Source organism: Quercus suber, unplaced genomic scaffold, assembly GCF_002906115.3.
Source record: "Quercus suber isolate HL8 unplaced genomic scaffold, Cork oak 2.0 scaffold_39, whole genome shotgun sequence".
Taxonomy (NCBI): Eukaryota; Viridiplantae; Streptophyta; class Magnoliopsida; order Fagales; family Fagaceae; genus Quercus; species Quercus suber.
In genome coordinates, this window is record NW_027069504.1 from 2,053,947 (window position 1) to 2,069,940 (window position 15,994).

General features: G+C 36.0%; 1 protein-coding gene across 1 annotated transcript; it reads right to left on the reverse strand.

Moving 5' to 3' along the window:
• Positions 1-6,489: 6,489 nt before the first annotated feature.
• LOC112014213 (uncharacterized) lies at positions 6,490-8,770 on the reverse strand. Its single transcript, XM_024046591.2, has 2 exons — positions 6,916-8,770; positions 6,490-6,803 (listed from the first exon to the last, which is right to left on the reverse strand). The coding sequence occupies exons 1-2, from the start codon at positions 8,768-8,770 to the stop codon at positions 6,490-6,492; spliced, it is 2,169 nt and encodes a 722-aa protein (XP_023902359.2).
• Between the last annotated feature and the right edge of the window lie 7,224 nt (positions 8,771-15,994).

Below are 15,994 nucleotides of genomic sequence, written 5' to 3' on the forward strand. Positions count from 1 at the left end.
ACTATAGCTGTAACCCTTAGTGATAAGAAGTTTTTGATGATGAGTCTGGATCTGACGAGGATGGAAACTTCATTGCTTTCACTGCTACTACTGTAGTCAATGAAAGTGTGTTTGTTGAAGAGAACCCTTCTGATGGGGAACTCTCCGAGGATGCAGATCTTCAAGAAGCTTACAATAAATTTTGCAAAGTTGCTGCAAAGGATGCCATGAATATTGAATTAGGTTTAAAGAAAATTGCATCTCTTGAACTTGAAAAGAAAAATTTGCTTGCTAATTTGGTTGATGCTAATGATCTTTTGAACAATGTGAAAACTGAGAATATGCTCTTACTTGATAAAGTTAAAACTTTGGAACATGATTTATCTGTTGCTAGATCTACTAGTTCTAAACTTGATTAAATGCTAAGTGTTCAAAAGGCTCCTTCTGACAAATTTGGATTAGGTTTTGTTGAAAGCATCTCTGTGTCTGCACCCAATTCCACAAATTTTGTTCCTTCTTCTTCCTCTGAACCCCCTGTAAGTGAGATTGCTAAACTTATAGAGGTCACACCTCCTAGAAACATTAAGGTTGATCTGAAAGAGTCTAATCCTAAAGAGTCTACCCTTATTAAGGACAACATGCATGGTAAACCTGTTTAGGTTTGTCATTTTTGTGGAAAGTCTGGACACATTTATCCAAATTGTTATAAGCTGCAAGCAGCTAAGCGAGTAAATAAGCCGAAAGTGTCTGTGCCTCAAGCACAAGATCCTATGGCACTTATTGGTGAATTGGTAAAAGCTCTAAATCTTTATTCCAATCCCGGAGTTGGAAATCACTCTAATGTGAATATGAACTCCAATGCTTATAATGCATCTAAGAGGTTTCGAATGCAAAAGGTTCGATCTAATTGAGTATTTCTGACATGGTCCTTGTGCTTTATTACTTTATCTTTTGTGACCTTTGTTCTTTGGTTTCTTTTACTTTTTTGTTTCTAGGATTTTCATTGCATAACATTCATTCATTTCATTCTAGGATTTTTTTTATAAAAAAAAATAAAAAAATAAAAAGGAAAAGGAAGCAAATTGTGTTTGTATTTACACTCTTGGTTTTTGAAAACAAGGTTGGTTAATTTATTTTCACATAACATGTCTTTGTACCTTGTTTAGCTTTGATGAACTTATTTATTACACTTTACTAGTTGAAGCTTTGTAGTGCATGTTGTGTGGGAAAGATGTTTATGGTTTTTGATCACGTTGTCTTGATCTTGAAGTCACATGTATTTGACTGTCAGACTTGAACCTTTTGAGAAAGATATAAATAACCATCTCACCACTATTTACTAACCAATCATGAACACCTTAGTGCATATTGTAAGATTTTGTGCTCGAGCAAGTATACCACATGCACAAAAAGAACATAAGGTGTAGCCTCGGTTTAATTGCTTAATGTAGGGCTATCCAGACCCGACCAGAGCCCGACAATCCGACCAACCCACCCGCCGGAGACCCGATTCCGGCTCGAACCGAAGGTCCAATCGGTCGGCAGCGGGTTTCCTTTCTCTAAAACCGACACCGGCGGGTCGAGTGGCGGGTTTGCTTCTCCAAAACCCGAGCAACCCGAACCCGACCGGAGATGTATAAAAATTCGGCCAAACCTGCAAAACAAGCAAAATCCGAGGAGATCTCGACCAGATCCGGCTAGATCTAGTGGGATTTATCCAGATCCGACCAATTCCAGCAATTTTTTGTGAAAAATTTCAGATTTCGGCAAAAAAATGCAGATACTGGCGAGATTTTCCAGATTCCAGCATGATTTTCCAGATTCCGGCAATATTTTCAGATTCCGGCGACTTTTTTTTTTTTTTTTTTCCAGATTTTGAAGATTTTTTTTACTCCGGCGCCCGACCGACGCTCACCCTCACCCGAAACCGACTCGACCGATTTTTCGGCGGTCGGTTCGGGTTCCTCCACCCTCCACCCGACGTCGGCGGGTCGAGTCCGGGTTAGGCCCAAAACCGACCCGGCCCGACCCGTAGACAGCCCTAGCTTAATGCTTAAAATTGGTGTGTATTATTAGACTTGATACCAAATCACATATTTAAAATTGGTGTGTACATTATCCCGGCTTTTAATAAGTTTCTGAACAACTAAAATTTGTGTATACAATATGAGGCAAAATCCAAAAAACTTACATGGTTGCAAGCTTATAATCTAGGAGATGTAGGAGTTATATGATGTAACTTTTTAGGTGATAGTCTCTTTTGAATTCTATGTGATGAATTTTGTAAACTTTGTGGTTGATTTCTATTCACATATCACATCACATGTATCTCAAGCTTTTGCTAGTTGCACACACTGCACAAGTTACTCTTTGCTAAACATTGTACATGTTATTGTATGTGTTTTTGGTCTGACCAACAAAGTTTGAAAAATACTTTGAGTTTTATGCAAAACTGATTTGTTGCTTGATAATTAAAAAGGAAGTTTTGTTTGAAATCTAAAATTTTGGAAAACTGGGTTAAATCTTGGGTTTGTGAAAATCATTTCATCTCATACTCATGCATTTATTTCATTTTTTTTTCAATGCCTTGAGGAGAGGTTGCATCAAATTCTGATGATTTTCAAAAATTCATTTTTTTACAATTTCAATCGATCGAGTTTGTTTTTCGATTAATCGAAATTGCGATTAAAAATTTCTATGAGCATCTGTCTGTTTCGATTGATCGAAACTATTTTTCGATCAATCGAATATCGTGATTCAGTTTTTAAAAAAAATCATTGTTTGATTCATTCAAAACACTTTTTTAAAAAGTTTTCAACTTTTCTCTCTCTCTCTGACTTGGACAAGCTCACTCATCAAATTTTTGTCGTTTTCCTCCCAAATTTTTGCAAGGTTTTTCTCCTCTAAGGCCAGTAAGACCTTTATACCTTTCTTTTGCATTGTTTTTCATAATTTCATGCTTTTTTTTCATGGTTTTTGGGTAAATTTTCGGACTATGCATAAATTGGGTTTTTTTTTTTTTTTGTTTATTCAAGCCTTATTTTGTGCAATTGATCAATGAGTTTTGTTGCTATATTGATATATTCTTGATCTATGATGGTTAATTTGGTCAATTTGGGGTTTTGTGAAAATTAAAAATTCTAGGGCTTGTGTTGAACCCGAATTGGGGATTTTGTTTTATTGGGGTAAATTGATGAAATTGGCTTGTTGGATTGATGTAATTGATCATTCTAATCTGTTTTCTAACTTGTGTGATGATTAATTGGTCAAATTTCTTTAGAACATTCAAGTGGTTTTAAATTTTTTGGGGTTTTTGTTAGAAACTCTATGCTCAAGCCAATTTTGTGAATTGAAACTTCAATTGAACCTAGTTTCATTGCATTAGAGCATGCATCATGACTTTTAATTTGTCCATGCATCATATTGATTTTTGTTCTATATCTGTTTTGTGCTAACTTGCAGTCTGCCATTAGTTTTTCTCTTTTTTTGTTTTTCTTGGTTCTGCTGTGCGTCCTTGTCTTTTCTTAGTACCATGCCTAGAAAAACTAGAAAAACGGCGTTAAAATTGTGCACATCTTTCTTTCTTCTTCTTCCTTTTTGCCTGACCCGTGAGAAAACCCAATGGCTTCACAGTTTAGATCTCTCAAACTTCTCGCCCCAATCTCATAAACACCCAATGGGTTTAGGACTTCTCATCAAAATCAAGCAAAAGGACAAAGGGGCTGGAAAATGCTGCTGGGGACGATCAGAAACAAGGCTAGCTCTTGATATTGTAAGCCATCAACTGCTATTGCTATTAAGAAACTGTAATACGATTCAAGCCCTCATACGCTAGGATTTATGGAAGCTATTTGCATAGAAGATTTTGTTGTTCATATGGTTATTTCTAGCTTTAATCCTCATCAATCCATATCTATTAAAATATAAAAATTAATCCTACACCAACACTCTGTTACGATTTGGAGTTTTCTAAGAGAGGTTATTCATCTATGGGCAGAGGTGCAGAGCATTGAGATGTCTTTTGAAGAAACAATGAAGATCAATAGAGCCACTTAAAGGGAAGGAGCAATCCAAAAAGGTTGTTTCCTGGTATAAAGCTCCAAATCCCATTTGAAGCCATTGGGTTCTTATGAGATTTTTTTGAGAGATCTAAAGCCATCAATGCTTCTGAGATTGAGCGTGAGAAGTTTGAGAGATTTGAATGAGAGATCTAGAGCCATCGATGCTTCTAAGATTAAGGGTGAGCAGTTTGAGAGATCTGAAGCGTAAGCCATTGGGTTTGTCACAGGTCAAAGGAGAAAAAAGAAAAAGTATTTTTAACGCCGTTTGCTTATTTTTTTTTAGGATGACAGGTGGCTTAATTTCAAGAGGGGTACTTAAGGTACTGTACCTAAGGTACTGTATTTAAGTTTTGCCCTTTCTGATTCACCGTATGACATCATTGATATGTAAGGATTTGAAGTAAAAGTTCTTATTTATACAATTCAATGTTATTGGGCCGCATTAAATTCTTTGATTAGAAGTCTATTATTACCTAATATAGAAGTGTTTAATTCGTCTGCTTTGTGTTTACTTTCCAAAAGTGAGAAAACGTAATTGCATTGGGAGACTAGACTTAACTTGTAATAATCAACCAGCCTAGCTTGCCTAATTCAGAAGATGCTGCTAAAGAGATTTATCTCATTAGTCATTAGCAATTGCAAACAAAAAATTAATTCTACCCAGAATTCTCATGAATATTATAGATAAAGAGATTTCGACTAAAATTTTAGAGCAGCTTGAGAAAGCTATGTGGTGCGAGCTCCGATGGCATCTCAGTTCTTTGCCCCCTCTCTACAAGTTGGGTTTTTATAATTTGCACAACAAGGTTGAGTTTTAGTTTTCTAATAATATGAATTCTAAATTTCGTATTAGAGTTTTAATGAGAGTATATATATAGTTGTGGTTATTATTGGAGTGTTTAACAAATAAATAATGACTTTTATATGTTCTTCTTGAATTTAATGTCACAACTAATAGTATTATATATAAATGTAGGTAGTTTAAATGATCTTAATGGTGTCTTTTATGTTGCCTCATATATTTAGTTTGAGTCCCATCATCCCCTTCCTCATTGTCTATGTATAAATAATAATTAGGACAAAATTTAGGTACAGTATCTTAGGTGTTGTTCCTTAAATTTCTCTCTTAAGATTCAGCCATGTAGCTACTTAACTAAAAAATACACTTCCATCTCATGAGGAAAAGTCTATATGACAGAATTTTAAAAAGGAAACCTAAAGAACAACACCTAAGTACTGTACTTAAGTCTTACCCTAATATATATATATATATATATAGGGTTCAAGTTACACTTGATGTAACTTTAAACAATGTTACATCACTCAATAACTTGTTATTGAATTCATATTTTAAAAATCCTAGCGTCAGATTATATATTCTATATGTTGTTAACATACTTACCAATATTCATGCCAATCAGTTGTTATTTACCATTCAATTCATAAACTCATCTTTAATTTATTATTTTAAACTACAAAAACTTGATTGGTTGATGACATGACTATTGATATTTAATCATTTTGAAATTTTGCAAGCATGGAGAATGCATAAAGATAATGTAATCTAACGATGAATTTGTTAAAATTCACATTCAATTAAAAAAATATTAAGTGGTGTAACATTATTTAAAGTTACACTCGATGTAACTCTAAGTAATGTTACACCACCCAATAACTTGTTATTAAATTCATATTTTAAAATTTTCACTATCGGATTATGTGTTCTATATGCATACCAATATTCATCCCAATCAGTTGTTATTTATAATTCAATCCATAAACTCATCTTTAATTTATTATTTTGAACTACAAAAACTTGATTGATTGATGACATAACTATTGATATTTAATCATCTTAAATTTTGCAAGCATGGAGAATGCACGAAGATAATGTAATTCAATAATAGATTTGTTAAAATTTGCATTCAATTAAAAAATATTGAGTAATATAACTTATTATTAAATTCATATTTTAAAAACCCTAGCATCGGATTATATGTCCTATATGTTGTTAATATACGTACCAATATTTATGCCAATTAGTTTTTATTTACCATTCGATCCATAAACTCATCTTTAATTTATTATTTTGAACTACAAAAACTTGATTGATTGATGACATGACTATTGATATTTAATCATCTTAAATTTTGCAAGCATGGGGAATGCACGAAGATAATGTAATTCAACAATAGATTTGTTAAAATTTGCATTCAATTAAAAAATATTGAGTAATATAACTTATTATTGAATTCATATTTTAAAAACCCTAGCATCGGATTATATGTCCTATATGTTGTTAATATACCTACCAATATTCATGCCAATTAGTTTTTATTTACCATTCAATCCATAAATTCATCTTTAATTTATTATTTTAAACTACAAAAACTTGATTGGTTGATGACTTTTTTTTTTTTTAGAATCCAATCTGTAATGTCTTATTAACTCAAGAAAGAGGCATATCTGCCAATACAAAAGAGTTGATATCTGGTGGAACATGCTCCATCCAGACGGTTAAATCAGAACTGAATCTAGCTTTCTTTGCTAAAGCAACGGCTACAGAATGTCCCTTCCTATAGGTAAGAGAAAAATAATAGCTTCTTAAGGAATTTACATAGAACATAATGTCTTTAAAGAGATGGCCATAAGCAGATTGAAACATATCACCTTTCTGAAGGGATTTGATGACAGTTTCCGAGTCTCCTTCCAAGATGGACTCATGGAGACCTACTTCGTGGACAAAAATGGCAGCACTCCTTGCTGCAAGTAACTCCAAGCATGTAACTGAAGGTGGTTATGGGATTTTTTTCTGAGAGAGCCGCTATGATTTCGCCAACATGGTTACGTATTACCACACCCAAGCCTGCCTCACCTTTGTCTGTGAACATGGCCCCATCAAAGTTGGTCTTGAAACAATTGAACTTTGGAGGCTTCCACTTTGTTTCCCTTACGTGAGCTTGATTTTTTGGGAGGTTGCTGACCAGTTGCTGGTGCAGTGACAGGTATCTTTTTGCTTCAAAAACAACACGGTTTAGAGGGAGAGCATCTTCATTCAGCCTAAGTTTGTTCCACCTGGACCATAGGAACCACGTCGTGGTGATGAAGAGCTCCAGTTTGAGTGGCTTTTGCATGATCAGCTCAACCAGATTTTGGAAAGACCCCATGGAAGTTTGTTGGCGATCAACCCATCCAAAATCCACATCCCAAACCTGGCGGAGAGAGTGACAGTTCCAGAGGGCATGGAGGACAGATTCGGACTGGGCTTTGCATTGTTGGCATGTGCTGTCAGCTATGATTTTTCGCTGCATTAAGTTTTCCTTCGTAGGTAGCGCATTTGAACAAGCTTTCAATGTAAAATGCTTGATTTTTCCAGGTACTTCAGCTTTCCATAGTTGCTTCCAAAAGCCGTGGGTCTTATCTGGGCTTGATGTTGAAGTCTCCTCTGCACACAGCCACTTATACCCTGTGCTAACTGAATAAGAACCATCTCTGGTCCAAGGCCAATATAGAGTGTCAGGTTGATTGATCAGTCCTAATGGAATGGACTTTATTATCACTGCTTCAAATGGCAGGAAATTTTTGTCAATGGTGTGGGAGTTCCATCCATAACTGTGTGGATCAAAGAGTGCCGAAACAGTAGCTGATCTAAGTGCAGATGTTGGAGGTGAAACCACTTGACCTTGAGACTCCCCAGGTAGCCAATTCTCCCCATAAATCTTGACTTGAGAACCATCACCAACTCTCCACTTGGCACCCTTTTGGATGAGATTTCTTGCATGTAAGATGCTTCTCCATGCAAATGACCCGGATTTCACTTTTGCTTCAAACACACTATTATTTGGAAAGTATTTGGCTTTGAACACTTTATAGAAAAGTGAATTTGTGTCATGTACTAGTCTCCACGCTTGTTTGGCTAACATGGCTTCATTGAACTTACAAAGATCTTTGAATCCCATACCTCCATCCACCTTAGGCTTACATAAAGTCTCCCACTTTTTCCAATGTATTTTTCTCCGGTCACCCCTTTGGCCCCACCAAAATTTACGGATCATCACTTCAATGTCTCTACAAAGACCAACCGGAAGGCGAAAACAACTTATTGCAAAGGTGGAGATTTCTTGCACCACTGCTTTGAGGAGGACTTCCTTGCCGGCTTGTGACAATAATTTTTCTTTCCACCTTTGGATTTTTCCCCACACCCTCTCCTTGATAAAATTCAGGTTGGCATTTTTGTTTCTTCCCACCACCGCTGGAAGGCCTAAGTACTTTTCGTATTCCTTAATCTCTGAAACCCTAAGAAGATTTTTTATGTCATTTTTTGTTGCCAAGGGCACAGCTTTGCTAAAGAAAAGAGTGGTCTTTTCCTTGTTAATACGCTGCTCGGAAGCTTTCTCATATTGATCTAAAATTTCTTGGATGGCTTTTATATCACTTATCTGGGCACGACAAAACAGCAGACTATTATCAGCAAAAAATAAATGGGAGATTTTTGGACCATACCGGCAAAGGGAGTATCCCCTAATTTTGTCTTCATGCACAGCTTGTTTGATGAGAGCATTTAGACCTTCTAAGCAAAGCAGAAAGAGGTATGGAGACAAAGGGTCACCTTGTCTGAGGCCTCTTGAGGGGACTATGTTTCCTTTTGGTTCTCCATTCACCAAGATGGAATAAGTGACCATGTTGATGCATTCAGAAATTAGCTCCACCCATCTTCTATTGAAACCCATTCTTTCCATCAGTTGTAAAAGGAAAGACTACTCCACTCTATCAAAAGCCTTGCTCATATCAAGTTTTAGCGCCATAGAGCCAATTTTTCCTAATTTCCTTGTTTTCATGTGGTGAAGTGTCTCAAAAGCAACTAATATATTATCTAAAATCGCTTTGTCAGATTGAAAAGCACTTTGAGATTCAGATATAATATCAGGTAATATGACTTTTGAGCGGTTAGTTAAGACTTTTGAAATAAGCTTGTACACAATGTTATACAATGCTATAGGTCAGAATTCAATTACACGTTCAGGACTTTTCACTTTTGGAATAAGAGTGAGATAGGTGTGGTTTATACCTGTTGGAATATGGGCTGTGTTGAGGCAAGAGAGCACGGTAGCAACAACATCACTTCCAATATCCTTCCAATAGTGTTGGAAAAAAATTGGGGGCATCCCATCAGGACCTGGGGCTTTTAACGACGCCATTTGAGATAATGCTAAGTCAACCTCTTCCCTTGTAAACTCACGGCTAAGGAGGGTGTTCATCTCATCGGTGACACTTCGCTGGACATGTTGCAATATTGAGTCAATTTCACAAGGGTTTGATGTGGTGAATAAACCCGTGTAGTAATCAACCAATAATGCAGCAACGTTTTCATCTCCACAACACATCTCCCCCTTGAATTTCGAAGACCATGAATGGTATTGCGTCGAAATCTATGAGAGGCTCGACTGTGAAAGTAGCTAGTATTTTTATCCCCCGATTTTATCCAGTGAGATTGAGACCTTTGGTGCCATAATTTTTCCTCCGCCACCGACAACCCATTTATATCATGCTTCAATTGTTGTACCTGGGTAAATTTTTTATCCTGGGCTGCCACCCTCTCTGCTTGTTTCAGTTGCTTTTTCTTCTCAGCAATTTGTCTTGTGATATTACCAAAATTTTTTTTACTCCAACGTAGTAGACTTGATTGACAGTTGTTGATTTTTCCAGCCACGTTTGTCATGGGAAAAGACCCAAAATTTTGCCTCCAAGCCGTGTGGACTGTATCATGACAGCCCTCATTGTCCAGCCATACTTGTTCAAATCTCCAAGGGCGTTGCTTGCTGCCCGGGATGCCCATGGGGTGAATTATGATGGGTTTATGGTCTGAGGTACTACACTCAAGAGTAAGCACCTTTGATGCCGGAAATAAGTTCAGCCAATCTTGTGTAGCAACTGCCTTGTCAAGCCGCTCCCATATTGTATTGCCATTCTAATAGTGTTTGTACCAAGTGTACTTATTTCCCACATATCCCAAGTCAGTGAAGCCACACTCGTCAAGAACGTCTCTAAAGTCCTACATTTGCCCATTTGGTCTTGGTCTGCCACCTAGTTTTTCATGAGATTTCAGAATCTCATTGAAGTCACCAGCACATATCCAAGGGAGGGAGAATTTTTGGTGAAGCCATCGTAGTTTATTCCAGGATTCCAAATGATTTTGGGTCTCCGAGAAACCATAGAAACCTGTAAACCTCCAACTATTTTCCTTTCCCTTGTTTATGATGGCATTAATGTAGTTTAAAGAGGAATTTTCCACCAATAATTCAACATCTTTTTTCCAAAACAAAGCAAGTCCCCCGCCTCTTGTGACTCGGGAAACTCCAAAAGTATCTCCAAACTCCAATTTATTACGTAATTCGAGTAGCCTAGCTTCATCCAGCAATGTTTCGACTAAGAACACGACTGCGGAATCTTGTGCCCGGATAATATCACCGAGCTCTTGAATTGTCAGTGGGTTCCCAAGCCCACGACAATTCCAACAAAGTAGACTCATTGCTCATGGCAGGGCTGGGATGCAGCTGCCGCCAATCCAAATTCTGATTCATGGGTGAGAACACATTTTTTATTTGGTTGATCTAAGTCATCATCTAGTGTAAGGTTGCGTTTGTATGGGACGGTATTTTACTGAGGGAGGTTTGCTTCTTTTGGTGATCGTGGGATTCTTTTCCAGGTTTTTGGGGTGGTGTTATTTTGGTATTTTGGTTACACAGGTTGGTTTTAGGGCTGACATTAGGGTTCTGGGAAGGGACATGGTTGGTCACGTGGTCATTAGAAAACAGGGGTTGGTTATAGTCCACATTTGAGTCCACTTCTGTTGCCCTAATCTCTGCGGCAATTATTCCATGATTAATGCATGCGTGGCTGTCAAACATCATTAACTCCTGATCAATTTCATGTAACGTATCATTGAATGATTTTCCCAATCTGCATTTAGCGTTATTTCCCTGTAACGTAGATATGTTTGCATGTCATTAATGCTGGTGTGAGGTGCCGTTTGTGTTGTGGCAGAGTTTTGAGTCACCGGAGTAGGGTCCGACGAAGTTGCAGCCGGCGAATCTTCCTGGTGTTTTTCTTTCAGATCTCTCTCTTTTCTCAAAGCTTCATAGAATCCAGGTACTTTTATCACTGTCTTCCTAGGCATGGCAAATGGGGAAGCACGAATCCATGGACTATATGCCCTATCTTCAAGAGACAAAGAACCGTTGCTTTCAATCCATCTGTCGCAGTCTTTATCGGCGTGATCTAGGCAGCCACACCAATAACAAAGTATTGGCAATCTTTCGTATTTGAAATTTACCCAGCCCGTTGCACCATTGTCTAGTGATATTTTCCTCCCACGACACAGGGGGATAGTAACATCCACTATGACTTTTACTCGAAAGTAATGACCACCATCCATCTCAGAGAGTTTTGTGTCCTTACACACTTCACCCACTGCAGTGCAGAGCTCCTCAGCAACTCCCCTGTTGAAGAAGGTTAGTGGGATATCATGTACCTGAACCCACATTGGAACTTTATTGAAGTTGAGTTCGCTAATTGGGGTTGCACTATCATATGGACATAGAACAACCAGGTGCTTATCAAAACTCCATGGTTGGAGTGATAAAATTTTTTCTGCCTCTTCTTTATTGTCAAAAACAAAGAGGAGGATGTGGTTTCCTCCTGTACGAACCTCAAAGCCATTTTTGGAGCGCCACAGTGGGTTGAAAGTCCGAATCACTGCTTCCGTATTGAGAACCCACTTTGTAAAAAATTTTGCTGCCAAAATTGTTTCACCAGTAGATCTATCTTTTGTCAATTTTAGTGTACCATCCTCTCTTTCATTCAGGGACAGGTTACTCCAGTGTTTCATTATCCCTTCCATGGGTTGAAGACACTTGTGTTTCCCAAAACCCTAAAGAAAAAACCCAACAAAACCCTACGATAAACCTTGTTTATCCAGGGACAGACAGCCTTACAGGAAGGGACAATAAATTCTACATTGAAAGAGAAGCTTTGGAGAGTCCAAAACTTTTCTTAGCAGAGAGAAACACCCAAAATTTTTTGTAAGTTGTTTGGTTGATGACGTGACTATTGATATTTAATCGTTTCAAAATTTTGCAAGCATGGAGAATGCATAAAGATAATTTAATCTATGATGGATTTGTTAAAATTCACATTCCATTAAAAAAAATATTAAGTGGTGTAACATTATTTAAAGTTACGCTCAATGTAACTCTAAGTAATGTTACACTATCCAATAACTTATGATTGAATTTATATTTTAAAATTTTCACCATCGGATTATGTGTTTTATATGCATACCAATATTCATGTCAATCAGTTGTTATTTACAATTTGATCCATAAACTCATTTTTAATTTATTATTTTAAACTACAAAAACTTGATTAATTGATGACATGACTATTGATATTTAATCATCTAAAATTTTCCAAGCATGGAGAATGCACGAAGGTAATGTAATCCAACAATAGATTTGTTAAAATTCGCATTCAATTCAAAAATATTGAGTGATATAACTTTAAGCAATTTTACACCATTCAATAATTTGTTATTGAATTTATATTTTAAAAATTTCACCATTGGATTATATGCCCTATATGTTCTTAACATGCATACAAATATTTATGCTAATCAGTTGTTATTTACCATTCGATTTATAAACTCATCTATAATTTATTATTTTAAACTACAAAAAATTGATTGATTGATAACATGACTATTGATATTTAATCATCTTAAAATTTTCCAAGAATGGAGATTGCCCAAAAATAATGTAATCCAACAATGGATTTGTTAAAATTCACATTCAAGAATTATTGGCTTTTAATAACACCATAACATGCTTCCACAATTATTCTCCAACTCAAATCCTCATTCCCCTAATTGTCAAATTATAAATTAATAATTACAACTATAATAAATTTTCCTCTCCCCCATCAGACTAAAATAAATTAAAACCATTTTCAACGTTCCAAAAACGTGGACGGCATAAAGAAGACAAAAAATAAAAAAAAATAAAAAAATAAAATAATTGAGGAGAGAGAGAATTGAAAACAAGGGGGGAAGTAGGAGCACGGGCAGGAAGTCAATATGATGAATGTAAATATCGATCCATCATATTTCAATAGCTTCATCGCCTAATCCCAAGCTAAAATGTCAAATTATTATTATTATCTATGCCACATATAGATTGGTGACAAACTGACACCAAAAAAAAGAAAAGAAAAAGGAAGAAGCAAAAATCCGAAAGATAAGAGGGCAAAAGCTTGCTAGATAATGCTGGAGCTATGAACCAAGATGGAGGAAAAATATGCTCCAAACTATTCATCACATATAAATAGTTTCACAATGACTTGCTACCAATTTTAATAAAATTGTAATTTATAGTCCAAGTAGTTACTATGAAAATTTGCGATACAGGCTAACTTACAAGACCTCCAATAGAAGTAATTAGACATTGTATCTGGGCTTCTCGCTCTTGATGCAACTGTTGATCCAATTTCCGTCTTTACAATATATGATCCATCACTACAAGTCAATCACCACTTGCAAAATAGATCTCTTGGTTAGAAGACAAGAATGGGTTCTATGGGTTTTTCTTTGTATTTTGATACTCTTCTTCCTTCTCTAGAGATTAGGGTCAACATAGGGTTTATACTTTATATATGTATAGAGTTTGGGCTAGAGGTTCTCACAAAGCCAGCTCTTAGAGTAAATCTCGAAATTTTATGTAATAGGGTCTCGGTTGACTAAGAGTTACCAAGAGTTTATGTTTGAATCTCGCATGACCAAGCTTGAGTTTGCACAACCGAGACCTCAAATTTCCCACAACCAAGACTAAACTTTGCATAACTGAGATTGACTTTCTTGTATACAGTGTTGGAAAATTTAGACTCCGGTTGATAGAATTAACAAGTTGTAAACCCAAGTTGCTAATTAGATTTATTATGAATAAAATTTGTTAAGAGAAACAAACATCAATATCATGTTAAAATCATGCAGGGAAAAAAATAAATAAGACAAGATATGATGACACAGGAAAACCAATGAAACAACTAATTTCACAGTAAAAAACCTGGGAGGAAACCTTCCTAAAAAGCAATCCACTATGGTAAAGAGAAGTTTCAAATCTAGTACAAAACCTCTGTCCCTAGACTCTATAATCCCCGTAGATGAACTTACAGCAGAAACCTTCTACCACTTCAGAACCTCTAAACTCTTTAATATATGAACGTTACCCTTTTGTATGAATCCCAGTACGTGACTAACTAAAAGATGCACGACTCCTAGTATGTAACTAACATACCAACTTGAAGAAGATTGTTGGCTGCAATATAGTAAAGAGAAGTTTCAAATCTAGTACAAAACCTTTGTTCCTAAACTCTATAATTCCCGTAGATGAACTTACAGTAGAAACCTTCTACCGCTTCAGAACCTCTAAACTCTTTAATATATGAATGCTACCCTTTTGTATGAATCCTAGTACGTGACTAACCAAAAGATGCACGACTCTCAGTATGTGACTAACACACCAACTTGAAGAAGATTGTTGGCTGCAAAATTCTTCACTTCATCAACAATAAAGATCAAGAAGCATTTGATTATAAAACCCTAAGGTGCAAAGACGCAGTAGCTTCTTTTAGAGAGAATAAGGCATCGGTCACCTTTTTGCATATGTTTTCCTTGTATTTTCTTATGTGATGACCTCTAAAATAAGCCTTATATAAGTCTAGGGTTGTGAGAAAAGAAACCCTACACAATTATATAAGCATGGGCCGAAAATCAGAACTAGAAATCTGAATTTCGTAAAGCTCAATCGATTGAGAGGTGTTGAGAAGCTATTGAGCTTTCTCGATCAATCCACCAGCTGTTGAGAGGTGTTGAGATTGCGATAAGAAACAACTGAAGAGCTCAATAGATAGTCTAGTTGTCGAAAAGTGTCGAGCAGCTATCGAGTTTTAAAAAATCAGCACTTCTTCACTTGTTTCTTGGACAGATTTGCATGGCTTCAATACTAGACTTAAACTCTTATTCCTTGAAGTATTAAATACATCCTATATCTACCCAAATACAAGTAAAGTGCGTTTTGTTAAAGAATTGGCCAATTACATAAAATATGTCCTTAATAATCTCTTTCTTTGGCAATCCGTGACAAAACCACAACAAATAAATGAACATATGAGAGAAGTCATAAATCACTTAACGTATATTCACTTGTTGAATACAATAAAATCTATCCTAACACAAACTCTTGAAAAACTTTGCAAGAAGAGAGTTTATGGCAAGTAGACTTTGACAGCCTGTATTTCTGAAACACCTTAAATAAAACTCATAAAGGCATCTTTGTGTGAAACAAAAATAATAGATTATATACAAGTAATAAAAAACATGTGTATAAAGATAGAAAAGAAACAACACATGTAAAGGTAGGTAAAGAAGACATACATCATATATATATATATACATATTAAAGATAAGCACAATGTATGTAAATATGGTCACAAGACCGGTGTACAAGAAGGAGGTAAGCACTCCCCCTAATAGGATGAAACACATCTCCCTCTTATAGAGGCATGTATTTCTCTCCCTAACATGTAGAATCTTTAAAAAAAAGACCACAAAGTCTCTACAATTTATTCCCCTTTTTGTCATGATTAACAAAGGGTACAAGAAACTATAAATCTTTACCCAAGAAATATAAAGATGATCAAAGATAAGCAAGGGGGCACAAGGAATCCATATAAATGCATGAATGTAATAAAACAAGATGCTATGGATGACAAGATAATAGAAGGATGTAAAACATGTGGAAAACCAAATCTCTCAACAAAAAAAATGTTAATCACATAGATCCCAAAACACACACACACACACACACACACACACTAAATAAGTCTAACCAATTTTATATTTC